Source organism: Anastrepha ludens, chromosome 3 (genome assembly GCF_028408465.1).
Source record: "Anastrepha ludens isolate Willacy chromosome 3, idAnaLude1.1, whole genome shotgun sequence".
Lineage (NCBI taxonomy): Eukaryota > Metazoa > Arthropoda > Insecta > Diptera > Tephritidae > Anastrepha > Anastrepha ludens.
Genome location: NC_071499.1, coordinates 81,062,351 through 81,075,125, shown reverse-complemented (window position 1 = coordinate 81,075,125; position 12,775 = coordinate 81,062,351). Strand labels below are relative to the sequence as shown.

At 36.3% G+C, this 12,775-nt stretch overlaps 1 protein-coding gene across 1 annotated transcript in view; it reads left to right on the top strand.

The window, feature by feature from the left end:
* Window positions 1-11,927, top strand: part of LOC128858281 (uncharacterized) — a 120,995-nt gene extending 109,068 nt beyond the window's left edge. Inside the window, exon 4 of the mRNA XM_054094431.1 lies at window positions 11,444-11,927. Coding sequence (XP_053950406.1) covers window positions 11,444-11,503 — 60 coding nt within the window. The 3' untranslated portion in view covers window positions 11,504-11,927. The remainder of the gene's footprint in view (window positions 1-11,443) is intronic.
* Window positions 11,928-12,775: the final 848 nt, after the last annotated feature.

The following is a 12,775-nucleotide window of genomic DNA, read 5'->3' as shown; positions in this document are numbered from 1 at the left end:
ACGAACAGGATAATACCTTAGACAATTGTATCACAGGAGATGAAACCTGGTGCTTTGAGTACGATCCTGAGGGCAAGAGAGAGAGTGCGGAGTGGCACACGACTCCATCGAGGTGATCCAAAAAAATGTGACAGCCGAATTGAACGCGATTCCGGCGGATGATTTTAAAAAATGTTTCCTGAAGTGGAAGAACCGCTACCAGCGGTGTATTGTCGCTCAAGGGCCCTATTTTGATGAATATTAGTTGTATAAGCCAAGAGGTTATTTGAAACTGCTTAAAAAAATAAGGCTCATTACTTTTCAATCATACCCTGTAGGGCTATGCGAAATGACTTTAAGAGAAACCAACAGTTTTGTAAAAATTTGTATAGACTTTGATAAGCCGTTTGACACTCTGCAATGTTACATAGTTCTTCAATTTTGTGCTGGAAGAAATGTTTTTTTTTTGCAAGTCTGAAACATAATAATAATTTACAGGCCTCTAAAAGCTTATATGAACTTAAGAACTAAAGATAATAAAACTAAAAAGAAGTTTAAAATTTATAAAATTCCTTCTTTGACAACGAAATGTCTATTGGGATATCGAATCGAGATATTTCTTAGTGCGCACACAACAGGAGCATTCGCTCAATTCGTGTTAAGCAATTTAATAGAGTGAAATATCTGTAACAGAGATGAATAAATCTTCTCTCCTTTAATTACACTCAAAACAAAATATAGTGAGAATATAGGCCTTCTGCTCTACCTCCCATAGAGACTTTAAATGAATTGAAATCAAACGGGAGTTATGAGAAGGGATAGGATTTGTGAATTTTTACGATCTCTGAGCATATTTAAGGTACACATTCTGTGCACGCGCAGTTCTCTCAATTGCAAATTCGTGCCACGGCCTCCAGATAAATGTTGCATATTGCATATAGAGCGAACAAAGGAAGTGATTTGAGAGTGTAAGGGTCCGAGAGCTTCGTGCTATTACGCAGTTCAGTTGCATTACAATAATACACTGAGTGGGCGGCAAGACGATGTGTCCCTTTCATGAAATGAAAACAACGAAACTGACTCTTAGAAATTAAAAAAAGCTTAGCCAATATGGCGAATAAAATTCATTTAAAATGAGTCATCAAAATCAAATTCAAAAGCACACTTGTATATACTTCATGAAGAGTGCAATGCAATACACTAATATCATAATGCTATCCCAAATGAATGTGTCACACACAGCTTCATTTATTTTTCGGGTATTAAATCATTTGCGTTTATTTAACAGCAAACTCACATACTGCATTGCCGTTATGTTATATTCAGCAGATAATATTGTCAGAGCTCCCATTTTACGAAGAGGAGTCGTGCCGACAGTTGACTATGCTGATGTTTACTCTAGTGATCTTCGGCACTATGCTCGCAATACCGTGTGCTGCTAACATATTTGAGTATTGAGTGCTGCTGTTAATAACAGCATCTATACTCGTATGCATTTGTATATCAATATTAATACTCCTATATTTACCCTATGCTAGCACTCAATTTTGTTATTTATTTTAAAGAGATCGCACACACCTTTATATGCGGTGGCGGGTATATTGCACACACCGTTATTCCTAGTTATCTGGAATAACATTAGGTAATTTAATTATTACGCACTGGTTAAAATCGAAAAAAAGTTTAAGTATTAGCAAAATTTTGCAGGAATGGTACCCTAACTGTTTTTCACTCCCTGCTTCCTAAGCACTGAATTTAGGTAGGTATGTCAATCTTGTACAATAAATTAATCAGCATAATACCTAAATTCATTTGTGGAACAACATTCAAGATGCACATCATAATACCTAACTCGAGCACTGAAATTGTGTTTGAAAATCCTACTTTTGAACATCTGCCTCCAGAAAGGACTTTTTCTTCCGGTGCATTGCCAACAATGTTGTCATCTTTTATTCTGATCCATGACGCTGAACAAACTCTTCGCCTCATTACATTTGCTGCTCATAGTCATGCGATAAGGCAACATAGTGCAGGCAGCTAACAACACATTTGCAGCGCCTTATTATGCGCATCATTACTGCAACAATACACTAAATGAGCAGTAACAAAAATAACAATCAGCAATGGTACTAAATCGAGGCAAAAAAGTAAAACCAAAAGAAGAAATGAAAAACTGAAATTGTATTGGCCATAGCATGGAGTCCGTCCGCATCGCTGTTGGTTGCTGGTTGGTGACCAACTTTTTTATGCACCAGCCTTGTGCATGTTTTTGTTGTTGCTATTGTTTAAATTACTGTTGTTTTTATTGCTTATTTTGTATTGTGTGGTTACAACAAGATTTATAACCTACGAAAAACTGTCATCATGGTATTTGCGCCACAGAGAACACCAAAGCAAAGGAAGCATTGGCGGCGGGCCGCAAAAAAGATGACATTGTCTGTCAAAAATTTCAACATTTTCAACAAGCCGGAGCTGAAGCAGTTAAAATTGAATCCAATGCGCAGCGCGAAAGCAAAAAATGACACAACTAACATTGCATGCTGCGGAAAACAATTTTGCACAATTACGAGTTGGCTTGGTCGCATGGCTGGTGGCTTGGCTGGTGCGCGTTGGAACGACCGGCCATGGTCATGTGGCACAAATGACCAATGCAACATGAACAGCGACAACAATGGCAATGATATTCAGGCGCGCTGCAAAACTTACACACAACAAAGACTAAAAGAACAAAAACAAAAACAAAAACAAAAAAAGGAAATACAATAAATAAATAAAACGAGCAGCCTTGAAATGTGAATGAGAATGAGCTGCGATAAAAAACGGCCAAGACCAAGAGATAATGCAGCAAAGCATGGAGCAGCAGCAGTGCGGTGCTTCGTAAGCCCGAGTCCTTTTTTGTCACTTAAATTGTGGTGATAACACACAGCAATGAGAGCAAACTGCTATACGCGGCACACAAAAACAAAAAAAAAAACAGAAATGAAAACCGAAGAATGAGAAAATAGGTACAATAATCTCTGACTGCGTTGTGAACGCGTAACGAAACGCGCTTGCAACGCGGACTAGCAATACGGATGCTTGGACGACCGTCTGGCCGGCCGGCCATGGCCTCTAAGTGCATGCTGACAAAAATCACACAGCCAATCAAAGGAAAACAAAAGCAACAGGAAAGAACATCGAAAAGGTACAAAAAGTGCGAAGCAACAAAAGGTAAGTATGACAAGAAAAAATGCAAAAATTCGCTCAACAAAAAACCGACTGATGCTCAACGAAACTTGCTAAAGCGCGACAAGCGCGCAGCAGATAAGTGAAGCAAAACAAAAAAAACAAAAACAATATTTAGCGCACTTTATAGTTACAAGTGTTGTAGTCATATTGTTCACTTTGTTTCTGCTTGTTTCGCAGGATGCACCCAGCAAATGCTAGATATCGCACTTACTTATGCGTGCAAATGCTTATCTCTCTGGCAGAATTTTTTATGTAATGCTTGCGACTATCTCCCTACTGTTCGTATGACATTATGACCATTTCAGACGCTAACTATCAGTTGATGATTTTTTTCTTTTCCATGAAAGTACTTCTTAAGATAATTTAAAGCTTTCTATCACTATAAATAAGAAAATTTCGACTCAGTTTCCTAAACTAGATCAGCAGAAAAATCCTTTTATTTGGTTGGGTAAAATTTTTGGCTCAAATAAATGTTAATTGGCAAAGTGGGTAGTAAGTGTTATTTAAAATCCGTTAAATCTGAGAAGGAGTAGGGCTCCTGCAAGAACCGAATAGTGCTCTTAGCAAGTAATAGGGACTAATATGAATTTGATAAGCTCAAGTTGACTACTAGTACAAAATTTATTAAATACGAATTACTGGTATCTCTCTGTCTAGTAAAACTACCGTACGAGTTTAAGCCACTAAATCGTGCGCTAAAAAGAAAAGAAAAAGAAAAATAGTGATAAAATTTTGTTCCAACAATTTTTTCTGAAAGGAGCATCTTCATCGCCATCATTGCTGGCTGACCCAAGTCTGGTCGGTTCTTCGCCTGCTTCAGCATATGCTGATTATCAGGGTATTGTGTCTGTGTCCTGCATGCCCGATATCCCAAAAAACCTATGTTTTCATCTACACCGTTAAACCATCTTCTCTGTATGTGGCACTTTCCAAAGAATATTTGTTGGGGTGGGTAATCGCAGTCTGAATCATTATTGCGGTTATTACAGACGGGTGCACGTACAGTTTTTCGAGTTCATGATTGTAGCGCTTCCGCTATTCGCCTTTATCAGTTATCGCGCCAAAGATTTTACGTAGAGTTCTCCTCTCAAAGATCAGCAGCTTCTCCTCATTCGTATCTCTGTGTAACATGACATTTCACTACCGCATTGCGTGTGCGAGTAATAAATGAACGGTGCAGTGAAATCTTCATTCTCCTGTCTTGAAGGCGGCCCTGTAGGTCAATCAACAAAAAGAAATACCACCGGTTCACTATAAGGATTCTGTGAGCAATTTCTGCCGAAATTTTCTTGTGATGATGAATGGTTACTCCTAGGGACTTGAATTCCATAAACACCGTTTTTGAGTATTTGGCCCACGTCGGGCCTCACAGAGTCCGATGAAGTTGAAAAACAAAAAACGCCTAAGCTTTGGCTTTATTTATATCTAAGCCCATATTTTTCTGCTGCTGTTTCTGTACTTATGAAGGCTTCTTTTAAATGCGGTTGCTGGGATGCAATAATGTCTATGCCGTCATGTAAACCAGTAGCTGAATCGATTTAAATATAATAGTTCACTATGTATTTGCGCCTGAATCACTGACAATCTTTTCAGGAACAATATTAAAGAGCAGACATGAGACCCTATCCCTTGGCCGGAGTTCCTTAAGGGTAACGAACTCTCGCGACAAATCGTTTTGAATTCTTCGGCGTTTCTTACATTACCGACCATATTCGACCGCATCAATCGTATTAGCTTTGGTTAATACCGCACTCGGCAAATCGCTGAATCGAATTATGGTCTTGTAAGCTGCTTTGAAAGCTAAGGAAAGATGATACGTCGTCAGGTCGTATTCACGAGTCTTTTCCAATACCTGCCTTAGTACGAAAATTTGGTAAATTTTTGATTTTCATTCTTAAAAATTGGTATGGTAGCTATGCGTTTACAGTATTTGCAAGTATTTTGTAGATGCTGTTAGGGGCCGGTAATTTTCATATGTTAAATTTCACATCTTATCCAAAAAAATTCAAAAAAATGTTAAATATTATTTAACTATTCAAAAGTCTATTCAAAAATTTTCAGCACTGGAAAACGTCCAATGTTAATGTTTTTAAATTTTTTTTTCAAGACGTTTTCAGTTTATTTCTTATTATACTCAAAACTACAAATAAATCAATTTTGAGACAAATTTACTGCAATGTCCAAAACATTTGGAAAACTAAACTTGGAACCACTCTTGTTCACTTCGCGCCAGCTGGTGACTAAACATAAAAATTTGCCATTTGAGTTTGAGCAGCACGTTTTTCGAGTTCATGGGGATTCAGTGAAAGCAAATGTTTTGTAATCGTTGCAGAGTGTTGTAACTATTCGCAAATTTTCAACTATGGACGCAGTGTTAAAGCTGAGTAAAAATAAATTAGGTTTGTGTTCACTAAAATTTAGTTTAACCGTTTTGACCTAAGGTTGTCCAAGCAGGCACCTCACATTTACTATTTTTCGTGAAGTTGTTCCCAAAAATTAGTTTCCTCGCATTAACGCGCAAAAATAGGTTAAAGAAAAAAATTCCATTATTTCGTGATAATTTATTTGTTTAGTCCCACCTAAGTGGAAACAACTAAACCATAGTCAGCGAAGTGGAAAATAAGCAATCGTTCCTGTCAACGGCTTCCGAAGGAAGATACACGCGAGCACACTTGGTTAAAAAACAAAAAATGTCTATGTATGTATATGGACATATGTAGGTGTATATTGAAATCTTCTACAGCTCATTAGGTTAAGTCGATGGATAGGCAGGCTTATAAAGGAAATTGAGGAAGTGATGTTGGTGGCAAAGCGCGCCTTCAAAGTAAACATGAAGACAAGCGTGCTACAGAGAGTTTCAGCCAATAAAACTAAACGAAAATCGTGCAAATACAAGCTATTGTATGCTATGTAGTCCACCAGGGAGCCTGTCCGTCTGATTCGAGCATGGCATGCCGTAGACAATTAATCATTACAGTCTAGTCACCTTATGCTGCAGTGGATTTAGTGTTGAAGCGAGTTGAGCGAATAGAGGGTATGGAGCTGAGTAGCTTTGCTTAAATTTAAGCGTTTTTGTTTTATTTTACTATATTTTGTATTTCTTAATTTTTTTGGTATTTTGCCACACTTTTCGGCTGGACATATGTATCTGTATATTTGTGCTCATACGAAGCTACTTTGTTTATATTAATAGTCATACCACGCCTTTTCTTTGTTTCACTTGGCGTGTGTTTGCGCCTCAACATTTCAACATGCGTGTAACACATTTTGCGACTTGCGGCCATTCATTCTACAACGAATGTATGTATGTATATTTGGATTTATGTATATGTAGTGTAAAATACGCCCGTCAGAAAGGAGGCAAGGATGCAGGGTGCGCTGATGTTCATATGTATGTAGGGGTGCAGGATATGGAGTGGGGGCGGACTGAAACGAAACCAGCAAATTAAGAATGAAAACGAAGAGGCAAGAACAAATGAAATGTTAATGAAAACGAACTTGTTGTAGTTTTTGTAGTTTGAGTGACAGCTCGGGGACTAACTAATGTTGCTTATTGCTCTGCCAATGCATTTCCCCAGTTGTACTAGGGTGACTAGCAAAACTTTGCGTAGTTGGAAAGGGATGCAATGGGTTTGCTCAATAATGAATGGTGCCATCTTAGCTTTAACTCAACGCCCTAGTAAAACTTTAATATTATTGTTGCTATTACAGTTGCTATTAGAGTAACCGATAAGTAATATTCTACACTTTACAGCTCATATTAAAGCTATGTGCCATAGAAACTAAATTGCCTACATTCGAAATGCAAGTTTTTGCCATTCTTAAGGCGTAGAGCGGTACATATCCCTCTTCACTTCACTTCACGCCCATGCTATGCTAATCCGAATGCTACACAATCTTTGTGCTCGGCGTTCGTTTTGCGTCGCAATTAATCATTTGAATCTGTTTGAGAAAATACCGAGTCGCATCTTAATTTGGGGTGATAAATAAATTTTTTGAACATATTTCGACACCAGGCAACGCCACAAGCTGCCGTAATCTTGGTGACGACTTTTCGGCGAAGTATGGGAATTTTTCTTATTTCATTTTTGTTTTCTTTATCCACTCCGCCACTCGCCCCATATTTCGTTCCAGACCATGTTTGACAGAAAACGGCGGACAAAATTTGGCAGGATGGTTGAGGGGGAAATTTTGACATTAATTTTGTGGCATTTTCTACGTATCTGAAAAGCTGTGAAACCGAAAGTTGCTGGGGTGAGTGTTTAAAAGCATTAAAGAGGGGGAGGAGGTGTGAAGCGACAAGACGACACAAAGAATTATAGTGTCATTAGAAGTGACTTCATTTAAATGATTACATGGTTAGCGTTATAACAAAAGAAATGAGATGGAAATTTGAGTGATTTGGGGGCAAGTGGAAATTGGTAATTGGCGCAGCAGCGAGTACTGCAATGTTGAGGGGCTTTAATTCCAGTTGTGTCACACACATTTCTTTAAATGCGTCATTTATTTTAAGGGCATTGGAAGCGCTTTAGAGCTACATTCTGCTTTACAACTTCAAACCGCCAGCCAAAGCCGGTGCAACTTCTTTATTTTGAGTTACGAATGGTCGGTTAATGGGTTGCTATAACTTCTATTAATGTTTGTGTGATTTGACTGCCACAGACACCAATCAAATGATAAAACTTTAAAATGAAGGCATAAAAAGAGAATTGATGAAAATATATTGACCAACTCATTGATATCGATATATGAAAAAAATGCGCAACGCCTCAGCGAAAAAAAAAAAAACTTATATTAATATAACTTAAACTTAAACCTTATTGCACTAAAATTTAAAGTTATTTCGTAGTTTATTATAAAAATTGTAGGAAAATTAATTTTCTTTTCTTTTTTCTTTTTTAAAATATGCTTGTTTTTTAGTATCTTTTAGTCTTAATTCAAATAGACGTTTAATAGATAGATATATTGATATTCTTACCCTAAAACATCCAGGTCAGCAGGCAAAATCAAGTAATAGTCCGGGAGCCAGGGGTCATTTTGACCTCATCATTTCATGCCGACTGATTTTAATACTGAAGGCAGACGCCATCCAATGGATGATGAAACCAAGCTCGTCCAGTAGCGGTGGGTGTGATTCTGGCTCCCTGGTTCCCGGATTAAAAATTATGTAAACAAATTTCAATCGGCATAAAGTAGTTTCACTTTTCAATTTTTTTTGCAAGTTCACCTGTTCAGCTGACGTGTTTTTCCTTCTCTACCGCGCAGCTGACTATTTTGTTTATTCTACTAAATGTTAACAATACATGAAAAAAATTTCAGCCGGTATAAAATGAGTTGGTAGACATTTTTTTTCGACACGTTTCACTTTCGTTATTCATGAAAGCTAAGTCACAAGTATAGTCAAGAACTTAACGGTATAAAAACGTAGTCCAAAATCGACCCCTGGCTCCCGGACTATAAAGGAGTGATTGGAATATGTGGACGAAAAACTGCAACACTGCAACTTTAGTCAACCACCTATTTGATGGGTTTATTCCGTTGCGTGAAGTTAAAGTCCATCGAAACAGGAAACCATGGCTGTATTGTCTTTAATTAGAGAGCGTAGTAAAGCAAATATGTATATGCAAAACTATCGTGTTGCAAAAAATAAAGTAACCGCAAGCACTAGAGATGCCAAAAGGGCATATATACAATGAAAGCTCAATGATAGTTTACTTTCAAAAGTCCTACGGAAAAACCTTAAATCCTTAGGTGTCTCAGAAGAGGATAAGTCCGTCTGCAGTTTGGATACAGAAATTTTAAATACCCACTTTCTAGCATCTAACAGGGCTCTACTCGACATACCTACAAAAGTTCCTCATGCTCTATGATGATGACGATAAGTTTGAATTTGTGTCAGCAACAGAGACGGATTTGATACAATGTTGTATGTAAACAAATCTAATGCTATAGGGGCTGATGGTATTTGTCTAAAATTTCTTAAAATTATTCTACCATTTGTAATCGCATATATTTAACTTTTCACTCACCTCAAAAATTTTTGCCGCGCCAAGTTACCTGTTTGTTGGACAAGAATAATCTGCTAAGTAATTTACAGTCGGGTTTCAGAAGACTGCATAGATGCCCCACAGCTATGCTTAACATTTTTGAAGATGCTCGCCCTCCTTATGATAGAAAATACCTAACAGTATTACTTGATTTTTCAATGGCTTTTGATACTACTGATCATAACATTTTGATGCAAAAATTGTGTTATCACTATAAGTTGTGAGCATTTTCTCTGCAAGTAATAAAAAGTTACCTTTCGAATCGGCTACAACAAATTAAGTGTGATGATAACTACTCAAGCCTAAAACCAATTACATCAGGTGTGCCGTAGGGCTCTATTTTAGATCCCATTTTTTTGCATTTTTATTAATGATATTGTTGAGTGTTGCCACAAACTCGTCGATTCATCTCTATGCTGGTTACACTCAGATTTACCTGTCAAGGCCAATAGGTCTTATTGAAGATTTGATAGCACGATTTAATGAAGATCTCACTCGTATTTCTAACTGGTCCAAATCTAACAACTTGAAAAGTCAAAAACGAAGGCGATTGCTATTTCTCATTCAAAATATGACCTTAGCTTTTTGCCGCCAATATTGCTTAATGAAGTAAATATTAACTTTGATGGCATAGTAATTAATCTGGGTTTGAGAGTAAATACAAAATTGTTATGCGTTGACCACGTAAACCTTGTTGTAAACAAGATATATAAAAAAATAAAAAAAATAATTGGCGCGTACACTTCTGTTAGGTGTTTGGCCGAGCTCCTCCTCCTATTTGTGGTGTGCGTCTTGATGTTGTTCCACAAATGGAGGGACCTACAGTTTCAAGCCGACTCCGAACGGCAGATATTTTTATGAGGAGCTTTTTAATGGCAGAAATACACTCGGAGGTTTGCCATTGCCTGTCGAGGGGCGACCGCTATTAAAAAAATGTTTTTAATAATTTTGCTTTCACCGAGATTCGAACCAACGACCTTTCTGTGAATTCTGAATGGTAATCACGCACCAACCCATTCGGCTACGGCGGCCGCCGTAGATATATACTATTCTTAAAAAGCTATATTGTACTCTCTACTTACTGCCATGGCAAACTTAATTAAAACCTGTGAGATCACTCATTGTTCCTCATGCATCATACCTACCCTCTTTCTCTTGTTCTCACTTATTATACCAAGTTTAATAATTAAAATAGTTTTAAATTTTAAGTAGCATTTTTATGTATACCATCCTCGTATTCTAGAATTATAAGAAGATGTACTACCCCAAGACATTGTCTTACTACATATTTACAAAAAAAAAGCAAATGAATTGAAATTGAAATAGCTGTTTAATATTTACATAAAGCAAAGTCTTTAAATTAATTTAAATTAATTTATTTTGTTGTAGTAAATCAGCCGCTAAAACTTCTGCTTGCATTGGAAATTTTGGGATTACACAATAAAGCAGCACAAATGAAGTAAACAAAATCAGCTGAGTAGTTATAACTCCTCGTAAAATATAATAAAATATTATGACGCTAGAACATTTTACGACAACTTTTGCATAGTGACAGTTTTCCTGATCAGCTGTTAGTTAAAAAGCTGCACTACGTCTGCAAAACCAGCGGAACCTCTAGCGGACTTGTGAATTATTTAAGACACTGGCCTGTTTAAGCTGCTATAGACTCAAGCTATGTTTGACGATTTAATGAGTTGATATCTGTGGGCTGTTAGTTTTTAGTAAAAAATTGTTAACAAAAAATGTTTTGCTTTCGAAAAAATGATTGGGGAGTGCCAGAATTGAATCAGCAATAAGGAGGTGACCACCGAACACCTTACTGACAAACTGGTTGAAATTTGTTTCGGATTCTATAACGAGAAACGAGATAGTTATTGGATTTTTGTTTTTTTTTTAATATTTAGGAAAATAGTAGTAGACTTTCCCTGGATACTTACATTCAAGAAATCTTTACTCTGGCTCAGTATTGTTTTATCTTGAAGTTAAAAGATTGGTTGAGAAAATATAATAGATAGCACTATTGTAATTATAAAGTATACGTCTATTTTCAAATATACTTTCATGGGAAGTACGACTATATTATAAAAAATATGTGATAATTTAGTATATTAAAGTATATTAAAAATTATAATTAATTTAATTTATTGTAATTAATGAGTTCTACTAATATTATATCTCTCTATTTGCAGGTAAGCAAATGCTGGCTTATATTTATGACAGAGGAAAATAAACGAATATGTAAGTTTTAGTTTCTGAGCTTTTCTTATTTTATTAATTCGAAGCTACAGCTTTTTAAGCCATTGGTAGGATTACCAGAGATTAATGCTTTCAAATATCCCAAAACAAACGGATGGTTTCAATCAGCTATCTTTTAGGCCATCATACAGGGCCCTTCCGATGGATAGAAAAGACATGTTTGGAGCACCATCATGCTTGAACCAGAGGAGTGTCACCCAAAATCTCAATCATAGCGTTCTGCGGAAGTTTAGGATAAAGATAAAGATGAAGATAGAGATAAAGATAAAGATAAAGATAAAGACAAAGATAAAGATAAAGATAAAGATAAAGATAAAGATAAAGATAAAGATAAAGATAAAGATAAAGATAAAGATAAGGTAAAGATAAAGATAAAGATAAAAATAAAGATAAAGATAGAGATAGAGACAAAGATAAAGATAAAGATAAAGATAAAGATAAAGATAAAGATAAAGATGAAGATAAAGATAAAGATAAAGATAAAGATAAAGATAAAGATAAAGATGAAGATGAAGATGAAGATGCAGATGAAGATGAAGATGAAGATGAAGATGAAGATGAAGATGAAGATGAAGATGAAGATGAAGATGAAGATGAAGATGAAGATGAAGATGAAGATGAAGATGAAGATGAAGATGAAGATGAAGATAAAGATAAAGATAAAGATAAAGATAAAGATAAAGATAAAGATAAAGATAAAGATAAAGATAAAGATAAAGATAAAGATGAAGATAAACATAAACATAAAGATAAAGATAAAGATAAATATAAATATAAAGATAGAGATAAGATAATGATAACAATAAAGATAAAGATAATGATACAAATAAAGCTAAAATTAAAAATAAAAATAAAGATAAAGATTAAGATAAGATAAAGAAAATGCCACTTTTTGCCTTGACTATGGCCTTTGGACGGTCCAGAAACGAAACACAAGCTGCCCGAACGTTACTTGCAAGTATTTTGGCCCACTCGCGGACAATGGCTTTTTTCAGTGCCTCGAGACTGGTGAATCTTTTAATTTGGACCTTCGTCACCAAAATGGCCCAAAGATAATAATCCATAGCTATGTGAACCTTATGAAGTTCGGAACGTTGTTTTTTGGTCATTCTTGGTTCACTTGAGCTTTGTGAGACGGTGCCGGGTCCTGTTGAAACGTGCATGGTCTGCCACCGAAATGCTTCACTGCCCACGACTTCAAAGCAACCTCCAGAAAACTTTCCGAATAATATTTTGCAATTACCTTGACGCATTTACCAGACTCG